Raw genomic sequence first — 26,670 nt, 5'->3', positions numbered from 1 at the left:
TTTTATGTGTTATTGTGAGTAACTGAAGGTATTTAGAAGGGAAAATTTTGGGAGAGATGTCATGGATAGAAGGTGTTTAGAAAATAAAATAGGAAGTAGTTGCAAAGCGGACATTAGAAATTTGGGAAATTTTGTGAGTGTGGGGATAAAACATAGGGAGGGTTTTCTATCGTAGTGTTATTTTCAAGTGTATTTGAACTTATTATTATGTTTTATGCGTTTTGTTGTATTTGTATTATCCATGGCCCATGGGGCTTTTGTGAGAAATATATCTATATCCATATATATATATGCTGGGAAAGAAGATTAAGAGAATTAATGGTACTGTTGCATTATATACTGCACAGCGCTATAGACTGTAAAAGCAAACCAGAAATGGAGACCTGTCAAGCAGGCATTTGCTATCTAAATTGATTGCAAAGCGAGGTTTCTTATCGAGCTTACAATATTTAAAGGATTGTTTTTTGGGGCTTAGGGGGGAAGGTACCTAGGTTAGGTTACGTATTCAATATATGCTATGCTTTATCCCCCACCCCCCTAATGTGCAAATATATAGCCCAAATTTGTTTCTAAACTATTATATATTCATCCTATTTTATTTTATTTCATTAGCATTGACCATATTTGACTTCTTTCGTGTGTAGCACTTTCAACTATTAAAAAAGGCACTAGCCCTTTCAATTTCCAATCAAATGAGCCCTTTTGAAGTTTCTACGACAACAATTTCTATAAAAACCTTATGTGCTCCCAGGATATAACTTACAACCCATGCCCTGAGGGCTGGGGGGGTGTCATCCTGAAAGACCTAATTTCCAGAACTTTCAACTACGTTGAACAAAACCTCGCCTGCGTTTGAAGCCTGTCTCAAGCTATGATAAAGAGCAAGGGTTGGGATGTGGGATTGTGATCCACACCTACGAACTGAAGAGCCCGCTTTTAGGGAAAATTCTAACTTAAAGTAAAACATCAAGTTTGAGCCTTAGATTTTTAAACCCCCTTTTGATGACGACCTCTGCATGCCACCGGACAAGATTTATGATTGCGAAGCAACACCTCAAATTTGGTTTCCGGAACGTCCGCACACTGTGTCAAGACTCCAATACTGAACAAGTGCTAAGAGCACTGGAAGATTACCATCTTGACCTTCTGGCCGTGTCAGAAGTTCGATGGCTAGGATCTGGATCAAATAAACTGGATGGAGATGTGACCATTATATACAGTGGATCACAGCAAAAGCGTGAATAGCCCTAATGATGACAAAACAGACTTCCCAAGCTCTACTACATTGGACACCGGTGTCACCTATAATCCTGAGAGTCCGCTTCATCGGCGCGCATGTGAAACTGTCAGTAATAGTATGCTACGCACCCACCAATGATGCCATCTACGAAGCAAAAGATGAATTTTACAGAGCTCTCAACTCCGTGGCAAACAACATACCACGGCATGACGTGGCATGTTTTCTAAGAGACTTTGACGCGAAAGTAGGGAACGACCGATCGTTTTCCCCTGAGGTTCTCGGAGAGCATGGCCTGGGGCAGCGAAACAAAAACGGAGAACTACTTATCGACTTCACGCTCCTTAACGACCTAGTAATCGGAGGTACCCTATTTTCTCATCGGGATGTACACAAATATTCTTGGATATCTCCCGATGGCCATACCCGAAATCAGATTGACCATTGTCTTTGGAGCAGGAAGTGGAGATCAAGCCTACTTGATATAAGGGGATATAGAGGAGCTGACGTTGGTTCAGATCATAATCTGATGGCAGCAAAAATCCACCTCAAATTGAAAAGAAATAGAAAAGCAAATAAGGCTCCCTTAAACCCAGTCTTTGACTCGGAGAAACTGAGGTTGAGAGAATTCAACCAAGCCTTTAAACTGGAGATGCGAAATAGATTTGAAGCCTTGTCTTTACTAGATGATGCTGATAGCAATCAATATTGGGAAAGTATAAAGTTTTGCTTTCACGATGCCACGAAAGCCACCATTGGGTACCGCAAGAGCCCAAAAGACCAGTGGCTATCTGACCAAACATGGGACTCATAGAGACAAGAAAAAAAGTAAAAGCATCACTTATCCAAAGACAAACCCCCGACCAACAGATCCTCAGAAACGATGAATACAGAGCCGCGGATAAAGAGGTAAAGAAGAGGGCCAGAAAAGACCAGAGAAACCCAGTCTTTGACTCGGAGAAACTGAGGTTGAGAGAATTCAACCAAGCTTTTAAACTAGAGATGCGGAATAGATTTGAAGCCTTGTCTTTACTAGATGATGCTGATAGCAATCAATACTGGGAAAGAATAAAGTTGTGCTTTCACAATGCCGCGAAAGCCACCATTGGGTACCGCAAGAGCCCAAAAGACCAGTGGCTATCTGACCAAACATGGGAACTCATTGAGAAAAGGAAAAAAGTAAAAGCATCACTTACCCAAAGACAAACCCCCGACCAACAGATCCTCAGAAGCAATGAATACAGAGCCGCGGATAAAGAGGTAAAGAAGAGTGCCAGAAAAGACCAGAGAAACCTGCTGGAGCGAAAAGCAGCGCAGGCAGAAGAGGCGGCGGAGAGAGGTGATTCAAGAACCGTCTATAAAATCACTAATGAGATTATTGGAAAGAAATCCTCTATTTAACATGGACCAGTAACAGACCCCGCGGGCATCCTGATAACACAGCAGTCTGACGTAAACGAAGTTTGGGCCAGTCACTTCGAGAAGCTGTTAAACAGACCTCCACCAGAGGATCCCCCAGAGATCCCAGCAACAACACTGTTTTCCTTAGATATCAGCACGGATCCGCCGTTATCCACTGAAATTATAGCAGCAGAAAAGAAGCTTAAAATTGGGACGTCGCCTGGCGAATACCGGATCTCCGCGAAAATGAACAAAGCGACTGTTATGACCTGCATCATGTTCTGGACAGCGTTGTTCGTAGTAATCTGGACGACCGCCAAAGTACCTTCGGATTGGAAACGCAGCACTCTTGTGAGGATCTTTAAGAAAGGCGATACGTCCTTTCCAGGCAACTGGCGAGGACTCCGCATGCTTTCCATACCTAGCAAATTGCCGACGCACATTTTACTGCAGAGAATCAGCTCGCAGCTCGACAGACACCTTCGCGACGAGCAACATGGATTCAGACCGAACCGTTCATGTGCAGACTTGATATTCACCCTACGGCTACTGACGGAAGAAAGCCGAGAATGGTACTCCAAAATCTATATGATATTCATCGATTTTGAGAAGGCATTTGACTCAGTAGACCGCCAAAGTCTGTGGAAGATCCTACTGCATTACGGAATCCCTGAAAAGATAGTTTCACTGATTGTTACGTTTTATGAAGATAGCGAGTGCTGTTTAAAGACACCAGATGGCCAAACCCGTTTCTTCTGCATTATGTCAGGAGTTAAGCAAGTTTGCGTCTTGTCACCGCTACTTTTCGTAATCGTCATTGATTACATACTACGAAGTACAAGCACAGACGGAATCCAGCTGAATCCAGAAACACGCCTCAGTGATGTAGACTTCGCTGACGACATCGCCGTCCTAGAATAATGCAAGCAAAGACTCCAAGAACTCCTTGACAAAGTGAGGGAGAGAGGCGGCCATGTCGGCCTAAAAATAAATAATGAGAAAACAAAATGCATGGCTACCACAGATTCACCCCTGAGCATCACTTGCGGAGACCAACACATAGAGCAAGTTGTCCATTTCAAATACTTGGGAAGCATAATAGAAAGTACCAGATCGACCACAAAATAAGTGCTCACAAGAATCGGCCAAGCTAATGGGGCCTTCAATAGATTACGGAAAGTGTGGCGGTCCCAAAGCTTCTCTATACGGCTAAAGTTACGACTCTTCAATAGCAATGTTATGCCAGTGCTGCTTTACGCTGCCGAAACCTGGCACCTGAACCAGGAACAAGAGCTAAGAATACTTGCTTTCGAAAACACATGTCTCAGAAGAATTCTCAACATCCGTTGGCAGCAGAGAATAACAAACCAATCCATCCGTGACAAGACTGGCCAGCCTCTTGTGACACATATTATAAGAGTCTGCCGATGGAGATACCATGGCCATGTACTACGTATGGACAATCTCCGACTACCGAATGCAGCGCTCCATTGGCAGCCATCGGGTCCACGCCACAGGGGCAGACCCAGAAACACCCTGCGTCGAACGTACCAGACAGATCTACGTAACCTGCACACATCAATCCAACCTCAGTGGGAGGACATACTTGCAGCAGCAAACCGGCGGGAAGATTGGCGGCTCCTTCTTGATGCCCTGGGTGCCTCTGGAGGCACAGGTCGATCTAAGGTCTAAGGTAAGGTGTTTGGGGAAATGGTGAGCGTGAGAGGGGGGTTAGCTGCCCTCCAATCACTTCCGACTATTAAAAAGGGCACTAGCCATTTCACAAGACTGCGAGGGGAGAGTCCTGATCAAAGGTATAATTTCCAGAAATTTCAACAGCGTTGAACAAAATGGCTATCTCAAAATTTTGAATGGATGTGTTTAGGAAATGGTGGGCGTGGAAGGGGTGTTAGTTGCCTTCCAATCACTTTCGACTATTAAAAAGGGCACTAGCCGTCTTGATTTCCAATTGAATGAGCCCTTTTTGAAGTTTCTACGAGAGCGCGTTATATAAAAAACTTATATGTCCCTAGGGCATAGCTTACAAACTTTGCCCTGAGGGCTTTGGGGGGAGTGTCATCCTCAAAAACATAATTTCCGACTTTTTAACTACTTCGAACAAAATAGCAATCTCAAAATTTTGATTGGATGTGTTTGGGGAAATGGTGGGTGTGAGAGGGGTGTTAGTTATCCTCCAATCACTTTCGACTATTAAAAAGGGCACAAGCCCTTCTGATTGCCAATCGAATGAGCCCTATTTGAAGTTTCTACAACATCAATATCTATAAAAACCTTATATACCCCCAGGACATAACTTACAACCCTTGCCCTGAGGGCTCTGAAGAGGTTATCATCCTCAACGACCTAATTACTAAAACTTTAACTACGTTGAACAAAATGGCTATCTAAAAATTTTGATTGGATGTGTTTGGGAAGATGGTGGGCGTGGAAGGGGTGTTAGTTGCCTTCCAATCAGTTTCGGCTTTTAAAAAGGACACTAAGCCATTCCAATTTCCAATCGAATGAGCCCTTGTCGAAGTTCCTACGACAACTCTTTCGATACGAAGTGCCCTGGTATGGAAAAAAAAGTAATTCGATACGAAGTCTCCCAAAAATGTTTGGGGGAAAGGTGGGCGTGAGAGGGGGGTTAGTTGCCTTCCAATTACTTTCAACTACTAAAAAGGGCACTAGTCCTTTGAATTTTCAATCGAATGAGCCCTTTTTCAAGTTTTCAAGACAACACTTTCTATAAAAACCTTATATGCCCCCAGGGCATAAGTTACAACCTTTGCCCTGAAGACTGTGGGGTGAGTGTCTTTCTCAAAGATATAATTTCCGGACCTTTTAATTGCGTTGAACAAAATGGCTATCGCAAAATTTAGATTTCATGTGTTTGGGGAAATGGTTAGCGTGGGAGCGAGGTTGTTTGTTTTCCAATCACTTTCTACTATTAAAATGTGCCCTAGCGATATGAATGTCCTATCAAAAGAACCTTTTTTGAAGTTTATGCGGCAACGCTATCTATAAAACGTTAGATGCCCCCTGGGCGTAAATTATGCTCCTTTTTTTGAGGGCTGTGGGGGGGGGGGGGCTGTCATCCTCAAAGACTTAGTTTCCAGGACTTTCAACTACGTGAACAAAATGTCTATCTCACATTTTGGAGTGGATGTGTGTGGGGAAAAGGTGGGCTCAAGAGAGGGGCTAGCTACCCTCCAATCACTTTCGACTATTAAAAAGGACGCTAGCCCTTTCAATTTATAATCGAACGAGCCCTTTTTGAAGTTTATTCGACGCTATCTATAAAAACCTTATATGCCCCCAGGGCATAACTTACAACCCTTGCCTTAGGGGCTGTGAGGGAGTCTCCTTCTCAAAGACATATTTTATACCTATAAATCAACGACGCTAAAACAAAATGGCCATCAAAAAATTTTCATTGGATGTGTTTGGGGAAATCGTGGGTATGGAAGGGGTGTTAGATATTGTCTAATCGCTTTTTACTATAAAAAAGGCACAAGGCCTTTGAATTTCCAATCGAATGAGCCCTTTTCAAGTTTCTACGACAAAGATTGCAATAACAACCTTATATGCCCCCAGGGCATAACTTACAACCCTTCCCCCGAGGGCTGTGGAGGGGGGGGGGGTTGTCATCCTCAAAAACCTAATTTCCAGAACTTTCAACTACGTTGAACAAAATGGCTATATCCAAATTTTTATTAAATGTGCTTGGGGAAAAGGTGGACGTGAGAGTGGGGGGGGGGTGGTTACCCTCCAATCGCTTTCGACCTTAAAAAGGGCACTAGCCCTTTGAATTTCCAATCGAATTATCCCTTTTTGAAGTTTCTATGACAACGCTTTCTATAAAAACCTCATATCTCCAAGGGCATAACTTACAACCCTTGCCCTGAGGGCTGTGGGGGAGTGTCCTCCTCAAAAACATAATATCTATTAGAAAATCAACTACGCTGAACAAAATGGCTATCTCGAAATTTTGATTGGATGTGTTTAGGGAAATGGCGGGCGTGGAAGGGGTGTTAGTTGCCTTCCAATCACTTTCGACTATTAAAAAGGGCACTAGCCGTTCCAATTTCCAATCGAATAAGCCCTTTTCCAAGTTTCTACGACAACTCCTTCGATACGAAGTGCCCTGGTATAAATAAATAAAACATTGTGCCAACGTCGTTCTTTACTTAGGCAGCGCTATGGCGTTGCCTATGAAAGTAGGCTACTACGGAAAATATTGGCTTCACCTACTGTTGTATAACATCATGTGATTGGATAGGTGTTACGGGAACATACCAATTATTTAAAATAAAACTATTCCATCTTTATCGTGTTTCATATTCCATAGTCTTGCTATTTTGTTCGGAAATATCTGCGACAAGATACTTTTCATTGACCATAAAATCAGTTTTATACAAGATCGAAAGCAAGGGAAGACATGCCACAAAACACGGGGAAATCATATACTAGGCTCTAACCATTCAGGTTTGTTGGAAAATTTCTTATCCGGAGATTTTGTCAACCAAAAAATACTTGCAGCTATACTTTATCAAATGACGTCTCTGTGCTATCCATTATAGTGACTAGAATTCTCATTGCGCTAATTATATAAATAGATAAATTGATATATAGATTTATTCACACGAATATTCAACTTCCCAGGCATACGTTTTCATTTCATAGTACATACAAATAAGTGTTGAATAGTCATTTCAGTAACGTACGCAGGCGGGACCTTCGGCCCTGTTTCTCCCCCTCCCCCAAAAATACAGATTTTTACAATTTCATCTACAAGTTTTTGGTGAAAATGACTTTTACGTGATGGGTGTTACTTATGTGGGTTACTTCCTTTTGTTCCTTGATATTTCATAATGACGTTAGAAAAATGTTTACTGATGATCATAATTGTAGACTCGTCAGGTTTCCATTCGGAATTTCATTGTCAAAAGGACACTTTTGGGACAATTTTGCGATTTTTGGGCTCATGAGAATCCAGAAGGTGACAAAATACTTTACAACCAGGACATGATCAGAAGTTTTCAGGACATGGGCTCTAAAGCGTCTAAATTTTGATTTGGGTTAAAAACGTTAACAACCCTTTTCGACATGTAAAGTGTGTAGGTTATACGAGGACACTTATTGGCCATTTGAAACTCTCGGATCAATTATAATGACACCAACTAATCCTATGTAAAATATAAAAAGTTGCGTGTAAGTAAGCAAAGTTGTTTCATCTTCAAAAAAAAGAAAGCTTTTTTTTAATAATCACATCAAGCTTTTAACACAATGCCTTCCTTTTCAAACCTGTGCAACCTATTAGTAGAGTTAAACAAATTAAGATTCCCAGCTTATTTCTTAAGTATTTTTTCAAAGAAAATCCAAATACCTTAATTTTTCCCCTTTTCAAACAGCACTTAATATTCAAAAGAAAATTCCAATCAAGTTAAGTAAAACACGAAATACCAAACAGTTAATATCAACGCGCTTTCAAATACCTTTTTATGTAATTACAACCCTTCTTTTTATTTATGAAATAAAACTGAAAATTGAAAGAGACAGATAATATGTAGCACCCTTTAAATGAAAAGACATTCAGAGACGTTTTTAATAAAAACTTGTTTCATTTTAATCCAGTTTTTCTGTAAATGCGATTTTCAAACTCAATTTTAACAGACATTTTCTTTAGCAGCTATTTGCTACTTCAGAAGAATATAAGGTTGGACAGTGAAATCTTAGTTAAAACGTTCTTTTATTTACACATTCAGTAAACAGCTTATCACAGTAGCACAAGAAAACAAACTATAGAATAGAGGCATGCACTCTAAAATATGATCCTTCCGCGTCAATTTGTTCTAGACAGCAATGTGAACACAATTTAAGTTCAACAAGGCCAAAGCAATTGTTTTTTTCCACGTCGTAGGTTGAGAAAAGCTTTGAAGCTAAAGCTTAAGGATACTGTTCGGGAAGGGAAGGGGCAAGCAAGGAGACTTCAATTTTTTCGCTTTGAAGAGGGGGAAGGGAGTAAACAGTTTTGTCTCGGATCTACCAAAGGACTTTTGCACTACAAGCTTTGATGAGACTTATAACCTCTGCCCCGTTAAATAGCGAGGTACATCAAAAGGCTATATGTTCTTCCAAGTTGTCAAAAAGGTGTATATGCAGTGTTTCGGGAACGTCTTGGGGTATCAAGTTGAAATTCTCACAGCCATAGCGCTATGTGAACTTTACTGAAAACAAAATATGCTTAGATATTACCTAAAAGATGCTGCGATTTCCGAGAATCAAAATCCTTAGATATCAAAAAATGAGTCTACTTTCATTATATCTTTCAACACATCTTGATTATTATAGTGGTTTCATTTATTCTCCTTGCCGATGTTTTGGTGAGTAGAAACCACATTATTTAAGCTACATACATTTTTCAAACAGTTCGTGGTAACGAACTGTAAGTAAGGAGCGACCCGGCTCAATGGTAACCGAAACTGTAGAAAACGGAATTTGGATACCAATAGATACATCAAAAGAATCAAATTTTAATGCTGATTTCAAATATATAAGTTTCTCAAGTTTAGTCTACCGATCAAAAGTTACTCCCCTGAGAAAATTTAGCTGATTTTCGACAAAAGGGGGGAAGACCCCTTAAGAGATATTGAACCTTAATAAAAATCACATCATCATATTCAGCGTATCAGAGAACCCTACTGCGGAGGTTTCAAGCTCCTATCTACAAAAATGTGGAATTCTGCATTTTTTGCCAAAGAAAGATCATGGATGCGTGTTTATTTGTTTGTTTGTTTTGTTGTTTTTTCTTCCCAGGGGTGATCGTATCGATCCAGTAGTCCTAGAATATCGTGGGAGGGCTCATTGGAACTGAAATTAAAAGTTCTAGTGACCTTTTTAAGTGACCGAAAAAATGGAGGGCAACTAGGCCCCTTCCACGCTCATTTTTTCCCAAAGTCACCCGATCAAAATTTTGAGATAGCCATTTTGTTCAGCATGGTCAAAAATATGATAACTATGTCTTTTAGGAGGACTTAATCCTCCGAAGTCCCCGGGGGGAGGGCTGAAAGTTATGAATTTTACCCAATGTTAACATATAGTATTGGTTATTGGGAAGTATATAGACGTTTTCAGAAAGGATTTTTTCTGGTAGTAGGGGGGAGTGGGTCGGGGGTAATGTGGGAGGATCTTACCACGAAGGAACTTGTCATGAGAGACGGGCCATTGCTATGAAGGTGGTGCCGGATTTCTTAGAGTTATTTAAAAAAAGATCAGAAATTATGTTTATAAAAAAACGATTTTTTTAAATTAAAGTATGGAGCAACATCAAAACTTAAAACGACAGGAAACATTACGTACGAAATTGGATTCATCCCCTGGTCAATACCTTGCTCTTTAAGCCAAAGATTATTTAGTACTTTGGTAAGAGCTATTTATTCTAATTAAAGGCATTTGTGATTAAGGGGTTATTTTTAAAGAATTGTAACAAAATTCGAACTTTAGCTTAAAGAGCAAGGTATTGACTAGGGGGCGAACCCTCTAATATACGTATTAAAAATATAAGAATATAGTGGTTCGTTACGTAAGTTAATTCGTAAGTTACGTATATTTATTACTAATAAAAACGTTCGTAAATAAAATTAAACAGGTTTCGAGAAAGCCATTTAACCAAATAAAGGTAAAATTGATATTCATTTTTTTTTAATTATTCATGTACGGTGAGCCAAAATAAAAACCTGCATTAATTCAAAAACGTTCAAAAATTAAATAAAAAAAACAACAAGTTTTTTTAACTGAAAGTAAGGAACGACGTTAAAACTTAAAACGAACAGAAATTATTCCGCTCAACTTCTCGCTCTTTACGCTAAAGTTTGACTTTCTCACAACTCTATTTTTTTTAAACAATAAAAAACTTTAGCGTAAAGAGCGAGGCGTTGAGGAGGGGACAGCCCCTTTCATATACGGAATAATTTCTGTTGGTTTTAAGTTTTAACGTCGTTCCTTACTTTCAGTTAAAAAAACTTGTTTTTTTATTTAATTTTCAATAAAAAGCAAATGAGGCTCAAACCGTTTAGAGGGTTTGGGAGGGACGGTGAGTAGCGCCACTTTTGTTTTAAACCTTGATTAGTCCTGTTATATTATTTTTTTTTCCTTGCGCTATTACTGATGTTATCGCACATAAACAACACACTGCTTGAGACATAAATCGTTGTCAGTAAAGTACAAATGACGCTATGGCTTTGAGAAGGTTTAGGAGGCGATAGCCTAACTCCCGTTTGTGGTAATTTTTTGTTCGTTTTAAGCACAATTTATATAATTATCCAGTAAGCTTACCGCAGATGATTTCTGGCTCTTCATTCTCGGTGCGAACAAAAAGCTCCTCCCACTTATTTGTGCACTTATCACAGTTTATATAATTAGCAGTATCATCTTTCCCTATCTCACCCATTATAAAAACCCGGACCGAGGTGCGAGTGCTCCAGAGAACGTATAAACATAAGCGACATTAGATCCTTTTTTTAGATCACTTGGCCGGCTCACCAATAAGTGGACAATAAGTGCACAAATAAGTGGGAGGAGCTTTTTGTTCGCACCGAGAATGAAGAGCCAGAAATCATCTGCGGTAAACTTACTGGATAATTATATAAACTGTGGCACTTATTGTCCACTTATTGGTGAGCCGGCCAAGTGGTTTTGTCAGTACTTGTTCCGTAGGTGATTATTCTTTGTCTACCCGTGAAAAGAACTAATGCCACTTATGTTTATACGTTCTCTGGAGCACTCGCACCTCGGTGCGGGTTTTTGTTATGGGTGAGATAGGGAGAGATCATACTGCCAATTATATAAACTGTGGTTTTAAGTTTCATTGGAATATTCATTTTAACTTGTTTACTTTAGGATCGGTTTATTCATCTATAGCAGCATCTGTGATATATGTATTTGACGTGGTTATCTGTTTAAATTCCTGTTTATTTTTGGTTCCATTTGTTCATTGACAGTAATTTCTGTTTGTTTTAGATTTGAGTTTATTGTGTGGCTTTATATCCGTTCGTCTTAAGCTTGAATAGGCTCTTTACTTTTCTTTGGAAAGCTTCTTTTTGAAGATGTCCTTTTAAATTAATAACAGAAAAGGTGAAAAGGGTCCGATCAGTTCTATACCGAGCAACGATCTGAGATACTTAACAATGCTCCCAAATTTTTCAAATCGAAATGTTAAGATGAGAAAAAAATCATTCATCTGCGTCTTCATTTTACCATGACTGTCCTCAAAGTGCCTTGACTATCCTAGATTTAAGGACAACCTTGTATAGTGTTCATTATAAAAGTTGTTTTGATAGTCAGGTATGGCCAAAAACGGACCAAGGAGGCGTGGACCCGGGCTCTCTCTAAACTTATCATAGTTTTGTCAATGACTTCCGTTAATGTTGCTATTGTCCTTTCGTTTTTTTTTTTTTTTTTTTTTTTCAAATTGGACCCCTACCACAGAAAGTCTCAAGTACATGCCTTACAATTGACATAACCTGATACAGCTGTTACAATCATTTAAATCGTAGATTTAATTTTGTTGAAGGCCTCCACTCTATTTCACATACCAAACTCTCAGTGAACTATCAAACCCATGAGCACTAAAAACTTGATCACAGGATCAAAGTCAAGAAAAAAGTAATTAATTCTATATTCATATCTTCGTAACCAACTGTATTGTTATTTGCCGCGTCATCCTCCATAAAAAACGACAGTAAAAAAGTAAATGTACGAGTAATCCACAAAGAGAATCATTTAATTTTTTTGGCACCAAAGTGAAAACTTCCTGAAAAAAACGTAGCTTTTGTTGGCTCGAATGCTGACACTTAATAGGCCCAGGCAAGGAAGTAAAAAAAGAAATAATTTTCGACGCCGTCTTTTTATGTAGTTGCTCGTATTCCTGCCAGAGTTTAGATGCAACATGACCAATGCAAAAAAGAAACTAGACATTGCATTATGATTGATTGCTTCATTTGCTTCGTAACGAGTAGACAGGGGCAGGTGATCCGTATAGGATAATCTCAATTTTGAAATATTTTTATAATAAATTAGACTGAGGTCGGGTGTTTTAGATAAAAATAATAAACAAAGTAGTTCAAATGGAGACTAAGAAGTCTTCTGGATTCGGTCTGAATTGAGAAACCGGGACACTAAAAATGGTCCTAAAGCCAGCCAAAACGCGGGGCTGGGAAGGCGGAGTAAATAAGAAAGATGTGTTTACAGGAGACGCTTCTGTAAACTCTTGCAAAAGAAACGAAAAATATGTGCTGCTCAGTGCTCCTTGCTCATGTCACTATGTTAAACATCCAGCAGGCGTGGCATTTTCCCTATCTATTCCTAAAAAATGTCTAAATTGCCCTTTAATTAATCTCAACTCCAAAGCTTTCCCAATCTTTCTGGAAGAAAATTTAATTTTCCAAAATAGTTAGCTTCTAGTTCTAGTAAGACTTAAGTCCCATCCGTCCCTGAAAGTCGTTTTGGGGCATCTTCTTTCACCATTCTATTGACATCCTGTACGCACTTCTATCGTCTGCAAGGCGGAGAAGGTGCGGTAAGCTAAGTGACGAGAAGTTGTCCTTCCATCTCTTGCGGGGGCACCCTCTAGATCAAGAATCGTGTACCCGGCCTTCAAAGGCTATCTTCGGGAGACGAGTGCTATCCATACGTTGCATGTGCCCTAGCCTAGCCATCTAAGCTGCTGCAGTTTTATTCTGCCGAGTGTGGTATGATGGACCTTGAGATTATGGAGAAGATTGATGTTGGAAATTCTACCATGATAAGTGATAACGGCAATACTTCGTAGTGATTTTGTTTCAAAGGCAGCAAGACGATATTGATCTTCTGTTTATAGAGTCCAGGATTTATAGGCATATATGGGGATAGGGATGATAAGCGAGTTAAATAGCCTCAGTTTAAGAATTGTTGGTAAGTTCTTGTTCCTCCAGGCGGGCATCAGGCTTTTAAAGTTGGAATTCGCAAGTGCCAGACGTCTCTTGATATCTTTGGAGCGGTTATTGTTGGAGGGGAGTAAGGCACTGCTGGAGGGGGAGAAGAGTTTATCATCTTCAAGCTGGAGGCTGGAGTTTACCTGAGAATCAGGTTTACGTGGGCAGCTTATGGCCATCGTTTTCGATCGTTTTAGTTCTAGTGGATGTTCCTAATTTGACCTTAGAATAGCATTCAATAAAAATAAGGTTTCCAAAAATGACTCTAAAGTCAAACTCAATTGTAACATTATGAGAATCTCTAAAGAGAAACTTAAATTAAAAACATTTTGTTTTAAGAAACATAGCATGGAGATTCGTTTCTTTTTGTATAGAAAAAAAACAACATTTTTTTCCATGCTTACAGGATTTCTCCTTTTCTGTACCAGTAAATTTTTAACAGTTAATTTAGTTCTTACTAATCTAAAATGCAATAAATTGTTTTCAATGTTTGCTTCCGTTTAAATCAACTCCTTTGAAAAGAAAAGAAACTTAACCGTCTAAATAAACTTTTAGTTGAAGCTATTTACTAAAGTTTCAGAAAAGAGGGAATGAGACCCTAGTTTTTGGTGTTTTTTTGGGTCGTCAAAGTTCCAAATTTTCCCTCAGCACAGATCATTATGGTTTTCCTACTTTAATTAGATAAGTAATCACATAAAATAGTAAATCACTTAAGATAGTAGTCATTTAGTTTCCTAGTTTCAAAACAAACATGTTTTCCTTCTATTAGTCAATTATTTTCAAAAATACCAAAAAAATCATTGGCTAAAATTGAGCAATGATTTGAGATTTTACTACAGTACAAATGATACTATCCTTTGGGGGACGGGGAGTTGAAGGCCACAATATTAACTGCGATTATCTATGTTCCTTCTAAATTTGGTTTAATTATTCATTGTAAATGCCGCTCATTTTGAGTTTGACATCTAGTACTAGCTAATTTCTGCTCATTTTAACTTTTATTTCAATCAAATTTTTCAGGGAAAATTTGTCAATTTTATTCAATTGTCACTAAGGGTTTTTTCGAAAAATGAAAAATTAGAATTACACCAGACAAATTCAATCAAATGTATTTCGAAGGTTCTGTCCTGTCTAATATATAAAGCAACGTTTTTTATTTGTAACAAGAAAATAGCATTAAGTTGCTCAAACAACCTGTAACATTACCACACCATCTAGAAGGGAGAATACTAGAATCTAGACGGTGAATTAGATAATGCAATTTGCATAAGATAAACAAAACAATCAATCTCATTTTATATCCAGTTTTAATCATTTCTTGATTTTAGTATTATCTATTTTTCTGCATCAATTTAATAACAGGATTCAATATAGAAACACAGTCCCTCCAACAAACTAAAGCAAGATAATTTGTAAATCTACGGCTTTTTAATTTCCTTTAAATTAAAAAACATCTTTTATTTGCAAACACTTCCAAAGATTAAAGAAAAATTTCTCTTCAATAATTTAGGGAGATTTATTCAACTTTAGAAAAATGCTTATCGAGGGAGGCTCATTCTTCCGCTTCGCTTACACCCTGTCTACTGATTAAGCAGTCAAATCCAAACGAAAAAAAAGATTCAATAAAAATGCTCCGTGATGCGCACCTAATGAGCTTTTCTGTAATTAGCTCCAGGAAGGCTTTCCGAAAAAAAAATCACTATAGAATATTTACTTTTTGACAGTAATTTGCATTAGAAAATCCCCTTTGATATTCTAAGATGCTTTCACTAAAATAAAACCGTCTTTGCGTTCATCAGTTGTTTTCATCATTTCAAAGAAAAGTAATTTAGAAAAAGTCGTTTTTTTAATTCTTTGAAGGCAGTTCTCAAACATTCTAGCCAATAAGCTTCAAGCTCGGTAGCGATCCAAAATTAATTGCCCCCGAAAGAGAAAGGACAGTTTAGAAAATAAACTGTTTAGAATTATCTAAATAATTTTGCTGCTTGTGGCAATGATATTCGTAAAACTTGGAAGGTAATACATTCTGTACTTAAACCCAGTTCTCAATCTAGCTCTTTACCTATGAGTCTGGTCATTGGTGATAGAGCTGTGGAGGGTGAGCTTAATGTCCAAGAGGCATTCACCTCATTCTTCGCTAATATTGGTAAGAATATTACTTCTACAGTTACTTTGTCTCGGCCTAAGCCGGACTTTAGATCTTACCTCGGGCCATCTTGTGTTAAGTCTATGTTTCTAGAGCCAGTAACAGTAAGTGAAATTAATAAAATTGTTTATGGCTTAAAAAAATCGTCCTCATCTGGGCTATATTCTATCCCTAATAAGGTAGTTAAGTCTATTCCTCCTTCAATAGTATTGCCTCTAATAAAACTTGCTAATCTTTTATTTGAACGTGATGGTTTTCCGGATGCTCTCAAGCGTGCTCGGATTATTGTTTTGCATAAAGGTGGACCAAGAAATGATCCGGCAAATTATCGACCAATTTCAGTTTTATCAGTATTCACTAAAATATTTGAAAAGGCTATGCATTCTCGTCTCCTTACTTTCTTAAAATCTAAAAATTTTCTTCATGATTTTCAATTTGGTTTCCAAATGAAGCACTCCACTGAACATGCCTGTATGACCCTTTTGAATTTTGTTCATTCTGCGTTAGATTCGGGATTGATTCCGGCTGCTGTATTCCTGGATATTCGTAAGGCTTTCGATTCCTTAACCCATGAAATTCTTCTATCAAAGATGTCTCATTTTGGCATAAGGGGAAGTGTATTTTTTTGGTTCCAGTCTTATTTGAACGATAGGTTAATTTCTGTTGATCCACTTTTCCGGTCACCCTCGCAAGTGAATTTCGGTGTCCCCCAGGGATCAGTTTTAGGGCCTGTGCTATTTTTGATTTATGTAAATGATCTTTATTATGTTGTAAAAAAGCAGAAACTTATTAATTGCTGTCGACTTTGTCATCCTAAGCCTTCCCTTCCCCATTGTGGCAACTATAGTTCGCTTTCTTCCGATGTCCTTGTTTGTTTTGCTGATGACAGCACACTTGGCACTTTGGGAAACTGCGAATCCGAGCTTCGATTGAATTTGGAAAATTTGTTTAAGAGGGTGATTTTGTGGCTTGATGCTAATTATCTTACTCGGAATTTTTCTAAGTCCAGTTTTTTTATTTGTTCGCGTGTTTCTCAGGTTTGTTCCCAGTTATCAGAAATTCAACAGCCAAATGGAATAACTCACTGATTTAATGGCAAATGTGTTCGTTTTTGGGATATTCTTGTTGGTGAAAACTTCTCTTTCAAATACAACATTTATTCTATTAAAATTGAGATTTGAAGGAGGCTTTGAATTCTAAGAAAACTTTGACATACTTTTCTTGGATCAATTTTGAAAATCGTTTTTCACTGTTTGGTCCAATCTTACGTTTCTTACTGTCCAATTGTCTGGATGTCAACTTTTCCTTCACTGTTAAAACCACTTTCTAAGGTTTACAATAAAGCTAGAAACCTTATTCAGGAGACTAATCGTTCATTATTTATACCACTACTTGATCTTGAGTCACTATACATTCTTTCATGAGCATGTTTTACTTTTGCTCAGCTTCATGGTGACCTCCCCCGGTCCCTAAGTGTTCCGCTATCTTTTACCTCCGATCAAATTAATTATAATCTTCGCAATATGACAAATCATGTTCTAGTTCCATTCACTCCTTGTATAAGGTCAGACTTTAATCCTCTACTGGCGTGCCATATTGTTGGGAATAGGTTGCCTGAATAAGCTCAAGGGTGCCACTCATTCGGTTCGTTTAAAAAATTTTTAAAAATTCTTTGGCTTCGTAGAAGTTATTTTTATTTATGTTTTTATATTTTTTTTTATTTTACTTTTTTTGGAGTCTATTTAATCTAATTAACTAATTTAGTTTATTTATTCTATTTTTTCTATACATTTCATTTTATCAATATCTTCTTTTCTTCTCCTTCGTATGTGAGTAAGTAATCATTTAAAATTTTCTTTTGTTTTTCATCTCTGAGTAAGCAATTCATATGTCTTCCCCTTTGTACAGGCCAATGAGCCTTTGGGGGAATAATAACATGTAATATTGTATGTGTATCTAATGAACAATAAAACTTATCTTATCTTAAAAAAAAAAAAAAAATCATTGGGACCGAATTACACAACAAATCAGAAATAGCAAGGAAACAAACGTAGAAATGAACTATTAGATAAACGAACAACTTCTCTTTTTATTTCCGATTAAATGAAAAAACTAGCTTTTTTCCAATTAAATTAAGGAGCGACAGTGCAAATTAAAACGGACATAAATTATCTTATACATGAGATGGTGTGCCCTCTCTCTATGCCTTCTTTTTTGGCATTAAACCTTCATTTTTGGTTTCTTGAAACCATTTTAAACTGCTACAAATGCAGCGAGTTGGCAATTGCAAGTGTTTTATTTACCAATTGCCCTTGAAAAGATCTGAACTGAAAATCCTGTTGCCCATAGCTAACGCAGCAAAGCGGGCCCTATCATGCTCAACGCATCGTGATTTAAAAGTTAACCTTAATTGCATTGCTTTTTGTTAGAGCTATCATTCCTGAAACATAGAAAAAAAATACAAATCATGATGGTGTGTAATCAATATAAGTTTCAATGTTCCTCTTTTCTTTCATTAATTTAAAAAAAAAATAGTTTTTTTAACTGAAAGTAGGGGGCGACATTAAAACTTAAAACGAACAGAAATTATTCGATATATGAAAGGGACTGTCCCCTCCTCAACGCCTCGCTCTTTACGCTAATATTTTTTACTTTTACAAAAAATAAAGTTGTGAAACAGAGTCAAACTTTAGCGTAAAGAGCGAGGCGTTGAGGAGGCGACAGCCCCTTTTATATACTTAATAATTTCTGTTCGTTTTAAGCATTAATGTTGCTCCTTATTTTGAGTTAGAAAACTTGTTTTTTTATTTAATTTCTAAACGTTTTTGAATTAATGCAGCATTGATTTTGTCTCACCGTACGTGAATAATTAAAACTAAATTTGCATATTAATTTAACTTTTTTTTTGGCTAAATGGCTTTCTCGAAATTTTGTTCTGACGTAACTTACGAATTAACTTACGTAACGAACTTCTATATTCGAATATTTTTATTACGTATACTACAGAGTTCGCCCCCTAGTCAGTATCTCACTTTTTACGCTAAAGTTCAAACTTTGTTCCAATTCTTTAAGAATGACCCCTTAATTACAAAGGCCGTTAATTATAATAAATAGCTCTGATGAAAGTACAAAAAACTTTTGCGTAAAGAGCGAGTTAATGACTAGAGGGCAAACCCAATCATATATGTAATAATTTCTGTTCGTTTTAGTTTCTACTGTTGCTCCTTACTTTCAGTAGAAAAAATTGTTTTTTATTTATTTAATTTCTGATCGTTTTTTTAAATAATGCTGGGAAATCCGGCACCTCCTTCATAGGAATGTCCCTTCCCCATGAAAACTTTCTCCATGGAAAGATCCTCCCACGTAACACCCGATCCCCCCCTAACTGCCAGAAATAATCCCCCCTGAAAACTTTTGTATACTTCCCAATAACCAATACTATGCGTAAACATTGGGCAAAGTTCATAACTTGCAGACCTTCCCCCGGGGACTGTAGGGGATTGAGTCATCCTAAAATACATAGTTATTGTATTGTTCAACCATGCTGAACGAAACGGTTATCTCAAAATTTTGATCGGGTGACCTTGGGAAAAAATGAGCGTGGGAGGGGGCCTAGTTACCCTCCATTTATTTGGTCACTTAAAAAGGGAACTAGAACATTTAATTTCCGTTCGAATTAGCCCTCCTAAAATATTCTAGGACCACTGGGTCGATACGATCACCCCTGAAAAAAAAAAGAAAAAACAAATAAACACGTATCCGTGATATTTTTTCTGGCAAAAAAAATATAAAACTCCACATTTTTTAAGATAGGAGCTTGAAACCTCTATAGTAGGGTTCTCTGATACGCTGAATCTCATGCTGTGATTTTCATTAAATTTCTATGACTTTTAGGGGATGTTTCTCCCTTTTTCGAAAATAACGCAAATTTTCTCAGGCGCGTAACTTTTGATGGGTAAGACTAAACTTGATGAAACTTCTACGCGTATATTGGAAATCAGCATATTAATCTGATTCTTTTTATGTATCTATTGGTGTCAAAATTCCGTTTTTTAGAATTTCAGTTACTATTGAGCCGGGTCGCTCCTTACCTACAGTTGTTACCACGAACTGTTTGATTTAATAAACTTGTTTGTTTCTATATATATTTAATTTCAATTTTTTTAATATTATGATAAGAGGTATCCTGCATATGAGTGGACTACCACCCTGTTAAGTCCTCATTATTTACGCTAGTTAAATATAAAAAAAAAATACAACTGAAAGTAAGGAGTAGCATTAAACAATAAAACTAACAGAAATTATTTCGTATATGAGGTTTGACTTTTTGTCAGAATTATGTAGAAAAACAACTGCTGAAACACAAGGATCATTGAATTGAAATGAGGAGCCGTTTTAAAACATTAAGAAACTTTGCCATAAAGAGCAAGGGTTGAGAAAGGGACAGCCTCCACAAATACGGAGTAATTTCGGTTCCTTTTAAGTTTTAATGTTGCTCCTTACTTTTGGTTGAAAAATATTGTTTTATAAAATTTAATTTCTTATCGTTTTACAAATCATGCCTGGAAATCCTCCTCACATATCCGTAGATTATTTCCCCCAGAAAGATTCCTCGTACGGAAATCCTCTCAATTAAATCTCCCCCATCCCAGAAAATTCTTCACGTATAATTCTTTCCTCACTGAAAATTTCTCCCGGACAATTCCCCATGGAAAAATTGCTTGACGTCAATTAAATATATATATATATATATATATATATATATATATATATATATATATATATATATATATATATATATATATATATATATATATATATATATATATATATATATATATATATTTTTTTCAAATCATGCCGGGAATTCCCCCCTCTTCGTGGAGAATTTTTCCGGAGAATCTTCCCTCATAGAAAGTTCAACTTCGACTTCGCCCAGGAAACTTCAACTTTAATTTACCCAGGGAAATTTACCCAGGAAAATTTACCCAGGAAAATTCTACCCCTGGGAAATCCCATCCCCACACAAAATTAACCCAGAAAATATCTGTATATTTTCCAATAACAAATACTGTATGTAGACAACGGGCAAATTGTGTAACTTACATCCGTTTCTCCAGGGGCTGGGGGGGATTATACCATCTGCAGAGGCATGGTTATTAGACCTTAATCAAAAGGCTACCTCAAAACTTTCATCAGATGTCATTGGGGAAAAGAGAAGCGTGGGAAGGAGGATACTTTCCTTCCAATTTTTTTCATCACTAAAAAGAACACTAGAACTTTCGTTCAAATGAGCCCTCTCGCGATTTTCTAGGATCATGGGTTCGATACGATTACTCTTAAAAAAAAAATCAGTATCCGTGTTCTTCCTTCTGGCAAAAAGATACAAAATTCCACGTTTTCTAGTTTGATTGACTTTTGGAGGTGTTAACACAAAATGTAAGTTTAAAAATAAAATGAATTACCATTTCTTTAGAAGGTTGGGAAGAATTGACATCAGCAAGTCCCTTAATTTGAAGCATTCTTGCAGTTCTAAGGACACCAGGGAGTTGCTCGTTAGAGACGCTGACTTCACCATTGTACATAAATGAAAGTAATGCTTGCATGTCGTCGGGCATCACGTCTCGGAGTATCACAATAGGATGCTGACATGGATTTGCCTGAAAGTTAAAAGAAAATTAATTAGTGAGGATACCTGTTTAATGTCTCTAAACCTAAAAGCTATGATACAAATTAAGAAAAACTCTTGGAAGTCTCTTGAAATCAAGAAAAGCGATATTTCTTTGTTCTTCATCTTCGCTTTTGATTCTTTCTGAGCTTCGTTGTCGCACGTCTTGTAACCGCATATTTTTTTTGCTCTTCACTTTCGTTTTTGACTCGTTGTAATTCCCTCTGCCACTTTATCTTCTAAGCTTATATTTCTTTGCTCTTCACTTTCGTTTTTGACTCGTTGTGATTCTCGCTGTCGCATATCTTCTAACTGCATATTTCTTTGTTCTTTACTTTCATTTTTGATTTATTCTGGTCGTCTTGTCGCATGTCTTGTAGCCGCATATTTCTTTGTTCTTCACTGTCGTCTTTGACTCGTTGTAATTATCGCTGCCGCTTATCTTCTAACCACATATTTCTTTGTTCTCGCTGTCGCATATCTTCTAACCGCATATTTCTTTGTTTTTCACTTTCATTTTTAATTCATTCTTATCCTCATTGTCGCATGTCTTGTAATCGCATATTTCTTTTTTCGTCACTTTCGGTTTTGGTTCGTTGTAACTCACCCTGCCACATATCTTCTAACTATATATTTCTTTGTTGTTTACTTTCGTTTTTCTCTCGTTGTAATTGTCTAGTCACAAGCATTCTAACCGCATATTTCTTCGCTCTTCATTTTCGTCTATCATTACTTCAGACATTTTTCTAATGCCCCTCGCGTTAGCTGCTCGGATTGGTTTTGCCACATTTGATGGTGTAGGTTGTTCATTTTGAGGAATTATTAATTTACGTTTTGTCCTCTAGGTATTATGAAACTGCTTAAATCGTCTTTTGTAAATAGACTCATTACACTTGGTATACGCGTATTGGACGCGTTCTGAATCGCAAGGTGTGAACTGATATAATGTACTATAGGCCTAGCTGTCAGCACCAGAGCAACTCTATGAAGTAATTAGTCATACTTCATAGTCCCAGCATATTATCTCGTGCACTTCTGCAATAGCGCAACCCTTCTAAGGTTGCTCCTATTTTTATGTTTGAAATTATTTTCTGAAATCTTCATATTACCCTGTTATTTTAACTCAAACCCTGTTATCACAACGCAATTAAAAGGAAAAAAATGTAAAAATAAATACTGTAGCATACCATAAATTCAGCCCATGTTTTGGAATGTATATTCCAAAATATAGTTTGGAATATTACGAAATCTCTTCTTTTATTCATTATTTTTATTTGTCACATTTTCCCTTCGGCTGCTTGATTTTACATTAGGGGGGATTTTCCGGGGAGAATTGTCCGAGCGGTGATTTTCCACGGGGGGGGATTCTCCTGGGGAAGTAGTCCTGGGGAATTTTCTGCGGAAGGATTTTCCAGGCAGATTCACCTGGGTGGCGCTTACCGCAGGAGGATCTATTCGAAGGGAAAGTTCTACGTGGGGAATTTTCCACGCGAGTGGAGGGGGAGGGGGTCACTGACTAAATAGCCCAGAAAACATTTTTTTCCAACCCCTAGCTTAATTTGCTTAGGAATTAATAAGAATCAATCCTGTGTGACTAGGCCTACTCTGCATCCGGAAGTGTACTTGGTCCATTTAATTTCTGATCTGTATAATTGAATTGCATAAAGCATGTTCTTAGGACCAACCCTTTTCCACCTCCTCCCCCAACTGCATAAGTGCATATAGACATGTTTAATTGTTTCTTGAGTTGTGAACACTCAAGACACCATTTAGGGATTCAACGTAATCTGTGGAATTCAACAGTCTGCCTGATCCTGTCTCCAGGGAGAGTTACATAGCTTGTGTCCTGATCTAAGTACAAGTAAGTATTAAAATTGAAGGGTCCAAAGCAGAGCTCTGGTTTCCCAAGCCCCTCCAAACCTTGTCCCCTGAACTTAACTTTTTTCATTCATTGAACTTCATTGAACATTTTGCACCGTTGAAAAAAGGATCGTTCACAAATTTTGATCCATATGATTTCTGGACAATGAGTCTCCTCCAACACCGCCCCTGGCTTCATAATTATGGAAATTTCACAACTACTTCAATCACTGCCTCTTCATGGACTGTTTTGAGAACAAGCTTAAATGATCACACGACTCTGCTGAGCAAAAATACGGCAAGTGTACATTTCTGAGATAGTCCAGGAAGGGAACGGTTTGACCGGGAACAAATTGAAATAGAAATGATTCTTTTACTACCGTACTCAGAAAAATGCGCTGATTCCAAATATGCAAAGTTTGCTCATCTAGCTGTTTCACAAATATGTTTTATTTTTAGGTTGAGGTTGATTTTGAGGAGGTGAAATTAGTGTTTCCATATAAAGGCGTACAACAACTGAATTGATGTCTACAATAGGGCAATAGATCAGGGTGATTATAAAAATCACTTTTATTTGAACGTAAAATTAAAACTTTCATTTGTTTTTAGGCTGAACGATGAATATACAGCAAACTACTAAAAATTATGTTTTTGAGGTTGATGTTGATTTTGAGGATGTTATATTCATGTTTTCATATAAAGGCGTACAACAACGAAATTAATGTCTAAAATAGGGTACTATATCATCGTGATTATGAAAATCCCCTTTATTTGAATGTAAAATTAGAACTTTCATCTAAATATTCCATCAGTTTCATAACCCTTTTGCTGTTGGACATATTATGGAAGGCTCTGGACTTCATGACACGTTGGAAATAATATATGCACCAAATACTGTTCTATAATTCATTTCTGGGAAAGCTTATTCCAGAGCTATACGAGGACACATACTCACTGACTGGGCACTGAACACACTTCTCTTAATTGAACTTTACGGCACTGAAGGTGGCGCTGATTCAGCAGACACGGAAAAAATATTCAGTGCCTCCGACGAGCTTATGGTGTTCTTCACTGTTTATCTTGGTGCATTAGAAGGTCACTCAGACATGCAAAGTATAGAGGAAAATCTGTCCCTGGCAGAAGTCGCCAAGAAATTTTCTTCTCTTAAACAGTCACTTTTGGAAAAGTCGCGTACGGCGAAACTGTGGATACAATATATGGAAATGATGGACATACTGAAGAAGTTCATCAAAGCAGAGCGTACGGGGGACTGGGATCTTCAGCTTTAGGCAGTTGAAGCTATGTTGCTGTATTTTACAGCGTCATAACACTTCCGATAAGCAAAGTATGCCATGGTGTAACTGCTAAACGTAAAATAGCTAGGAAGTACCAATCCCGACGGGATTGACAATTTTCAGAATGTGAACCATGTTATCTATAGATCCGAAAATTGTCAGTCTGGTTATTCATCAGATCTGATCATTGAGCAGGTCCTTATGCACTGGTTGAAAACTAAAGGTAGCCTTACAAGGAGAAGCGGCATGAGTGAGTTGCAGAGGCTGACTTAGTTACTCTCTGCACCAAGTTGTAGTGCAATTAATTCGTCGATATACACTTTCGCCAACGTTCAATACAAGACTAGCAAACAGCACAAAGAACTTCGAGAGGAGAGGAATAAAAACGACAACCATGACACTAGGAAGATCCTTTGCTTTCTTACTGAAAATACTCCTTTCGCAGAAGACCCGAGCTTGTGAAACATTACCTCTGGAGTTACGGCTGATGAAAAAGTCTACGTCGACACAGCTAGATCTGTCGGACAAGAAATCATGGATAGCATGACAGGGGAAAACGTCAACACGTACACATTCAAGAATAAGTTCGTGGCCGTAATGCTTGCTAATGAGGGTGCACTAGTTACTGACGGACAGTCAGTTGCCGTTGATCCAGCATTCATGTTTCAGCGGCTGGTGACAGTTGCTGGAAATAGCGAAGATGATTTGGAGTCATACTTTAAGTATGAATCGTGTTCACCGCCTCCGTCACTTTTTGAACCAAACGGACTTCCACGGACAGCCGATAAGCCTGCCCTCGCCGATGCGATGTGGCGTCTAGTTGCAGAGCAGCAGCCGAAAACTGACGACTTCGTCAAAGATTTCAGTGACAAGCATATAGTTCTCGATGGTGGGGCAATGCTTCAGCGAATTCCTTGGGAAAAAAACTCAATTTATGATAGTATCTGCCAGAAGTACGTTGACTACGTTGCACGGAAATACGGGGCGCAAAGGACGTCGGTGGTTTTCGACGGATACGACCAAGCACCTTCAATCAAAGACATCACCCATTTGAGACGGAAATGGAAACGATCGTGCCCGCAGATCAATTTTAGCAGGAATATGGTGTGTTCTACAAAGAAAGAAGTGTTTCTAAGCAACTTCAAGAATAAGCAGGCAATCATAGCCATGACCAGTGAGTACCTGACCAAAGCTGGATGTCAGGTATACCAGGCAGAAGGTGACGCTGATCTTCTCATTGTTTTAACTGCAGTTCGATCTGCTTCTTTAATGTCTACTGTCCTGGTTGGAGACGTCACAGATCTGCTTATACTCCTGTATTACCACGTACAGACAGATAGCCAAGCGATCTACTTTTATTCTGAGCCTAGAGCTGGGATCTCAAAGCAAAGAATTTGGGATACAAATGCAACGAAACTCAAACTTGGATCTTGTATATGGAGCAAAATCTTGTTTTTCCACGCCTTCCTTGGGTGCGATTCAACTTCTCGTGTCTATGGCATTGGGATGTCAGCGGGACTACAGCTTCTGATAAAAAACAACGAGTTTTACGAATCCGCTAAAGTTTTTATGGACCCACTATCCACCAAGCACGACATTTCAGCAGCTGGGGAGAAAGCAATGATGCTTTTGTTTAAGTGTCCAGGCTCAATTTTAACCCTCAGTCAGTTGCGTCATCTCAAATTCATCGAGAAAGTTACAGCATCTGCTTCGTATGTTGAGTCTAAAGTTCTCTCTCCCACCAGTGATGCGTGCAGCTTCCACTCATTTCGAGTTTATTTGCAAGTTGAATCATGGAAAACCCTGGTATGTAATCTCGACCCTGGCCAGGTCGGTTGGGTAATTCAGAATGGACTATATCTCCCTATTTTTGGTGAACTCCCCGCTGCCCCCAACTCTCTCCTTGCAGTTTTTCGCTGTAACTGCAAAACCGACTGCTCAAATATGCGGTGCACTTGCAAAAGAAATGGCATGAAATGCACCTGGGCCTGTGGAGCTTGCAAGGGAACAAGTTGTGCGAACTGTGTTACAACTGAGTTTCTCGTATTTAATGATCCCGAAGATAACCAAGATCTATGAATATTGATATT

The 26,670-nt window shown here is 38.1% G+C and overlaps 1 protein-coding gene across 4 annotated transcripts in view; it reads right to left on the bottom strand.

The window, feature by feature from the left end:
• ab (BTB/POZ-zinc finger protein abrupt) overlaps positions 1–26,670 on the bottom strand; it is a 241,106-nt gene that overhangs the window by 81,849 nt on the left and 132,587 nt on the right. For all 4 annotated transcript variants that reach the window (XM_089096706.1, XM_089096704.1, XM_089096705.1 and 1 more), the window contains one exon: positions 21,223–21,417. In XM_089096706.1, the coding sequence (XP_088952832.1) occupies positions 21,223–21,417 (195 nt within the window). The remainder of the gene's footprint in view (positions 1–21,222; positions 21,418–26,670) is intronic.

This window comes from Artemia sp. Qi Xiang Cuo, chromosome 11 (genome assembly GCF_049724085.1).
Source record: "Artemia sp. Qi Xiang Cuo chromosome 11, ASM4972408v1, whole genome shotgun sequence".
Classification (NCBI taxonomy): Eukaryota; Metazoa; Arthropoda; class Branchiopoda; order Anostraca; family Artemiidae; genus Artemia; species Artemia sp. Qi Xiang Cuo.
Note: the sequence above shows the minus strand (reverse complement) of the source record. Positions and strands in the feature narration are given on the sequence as shown.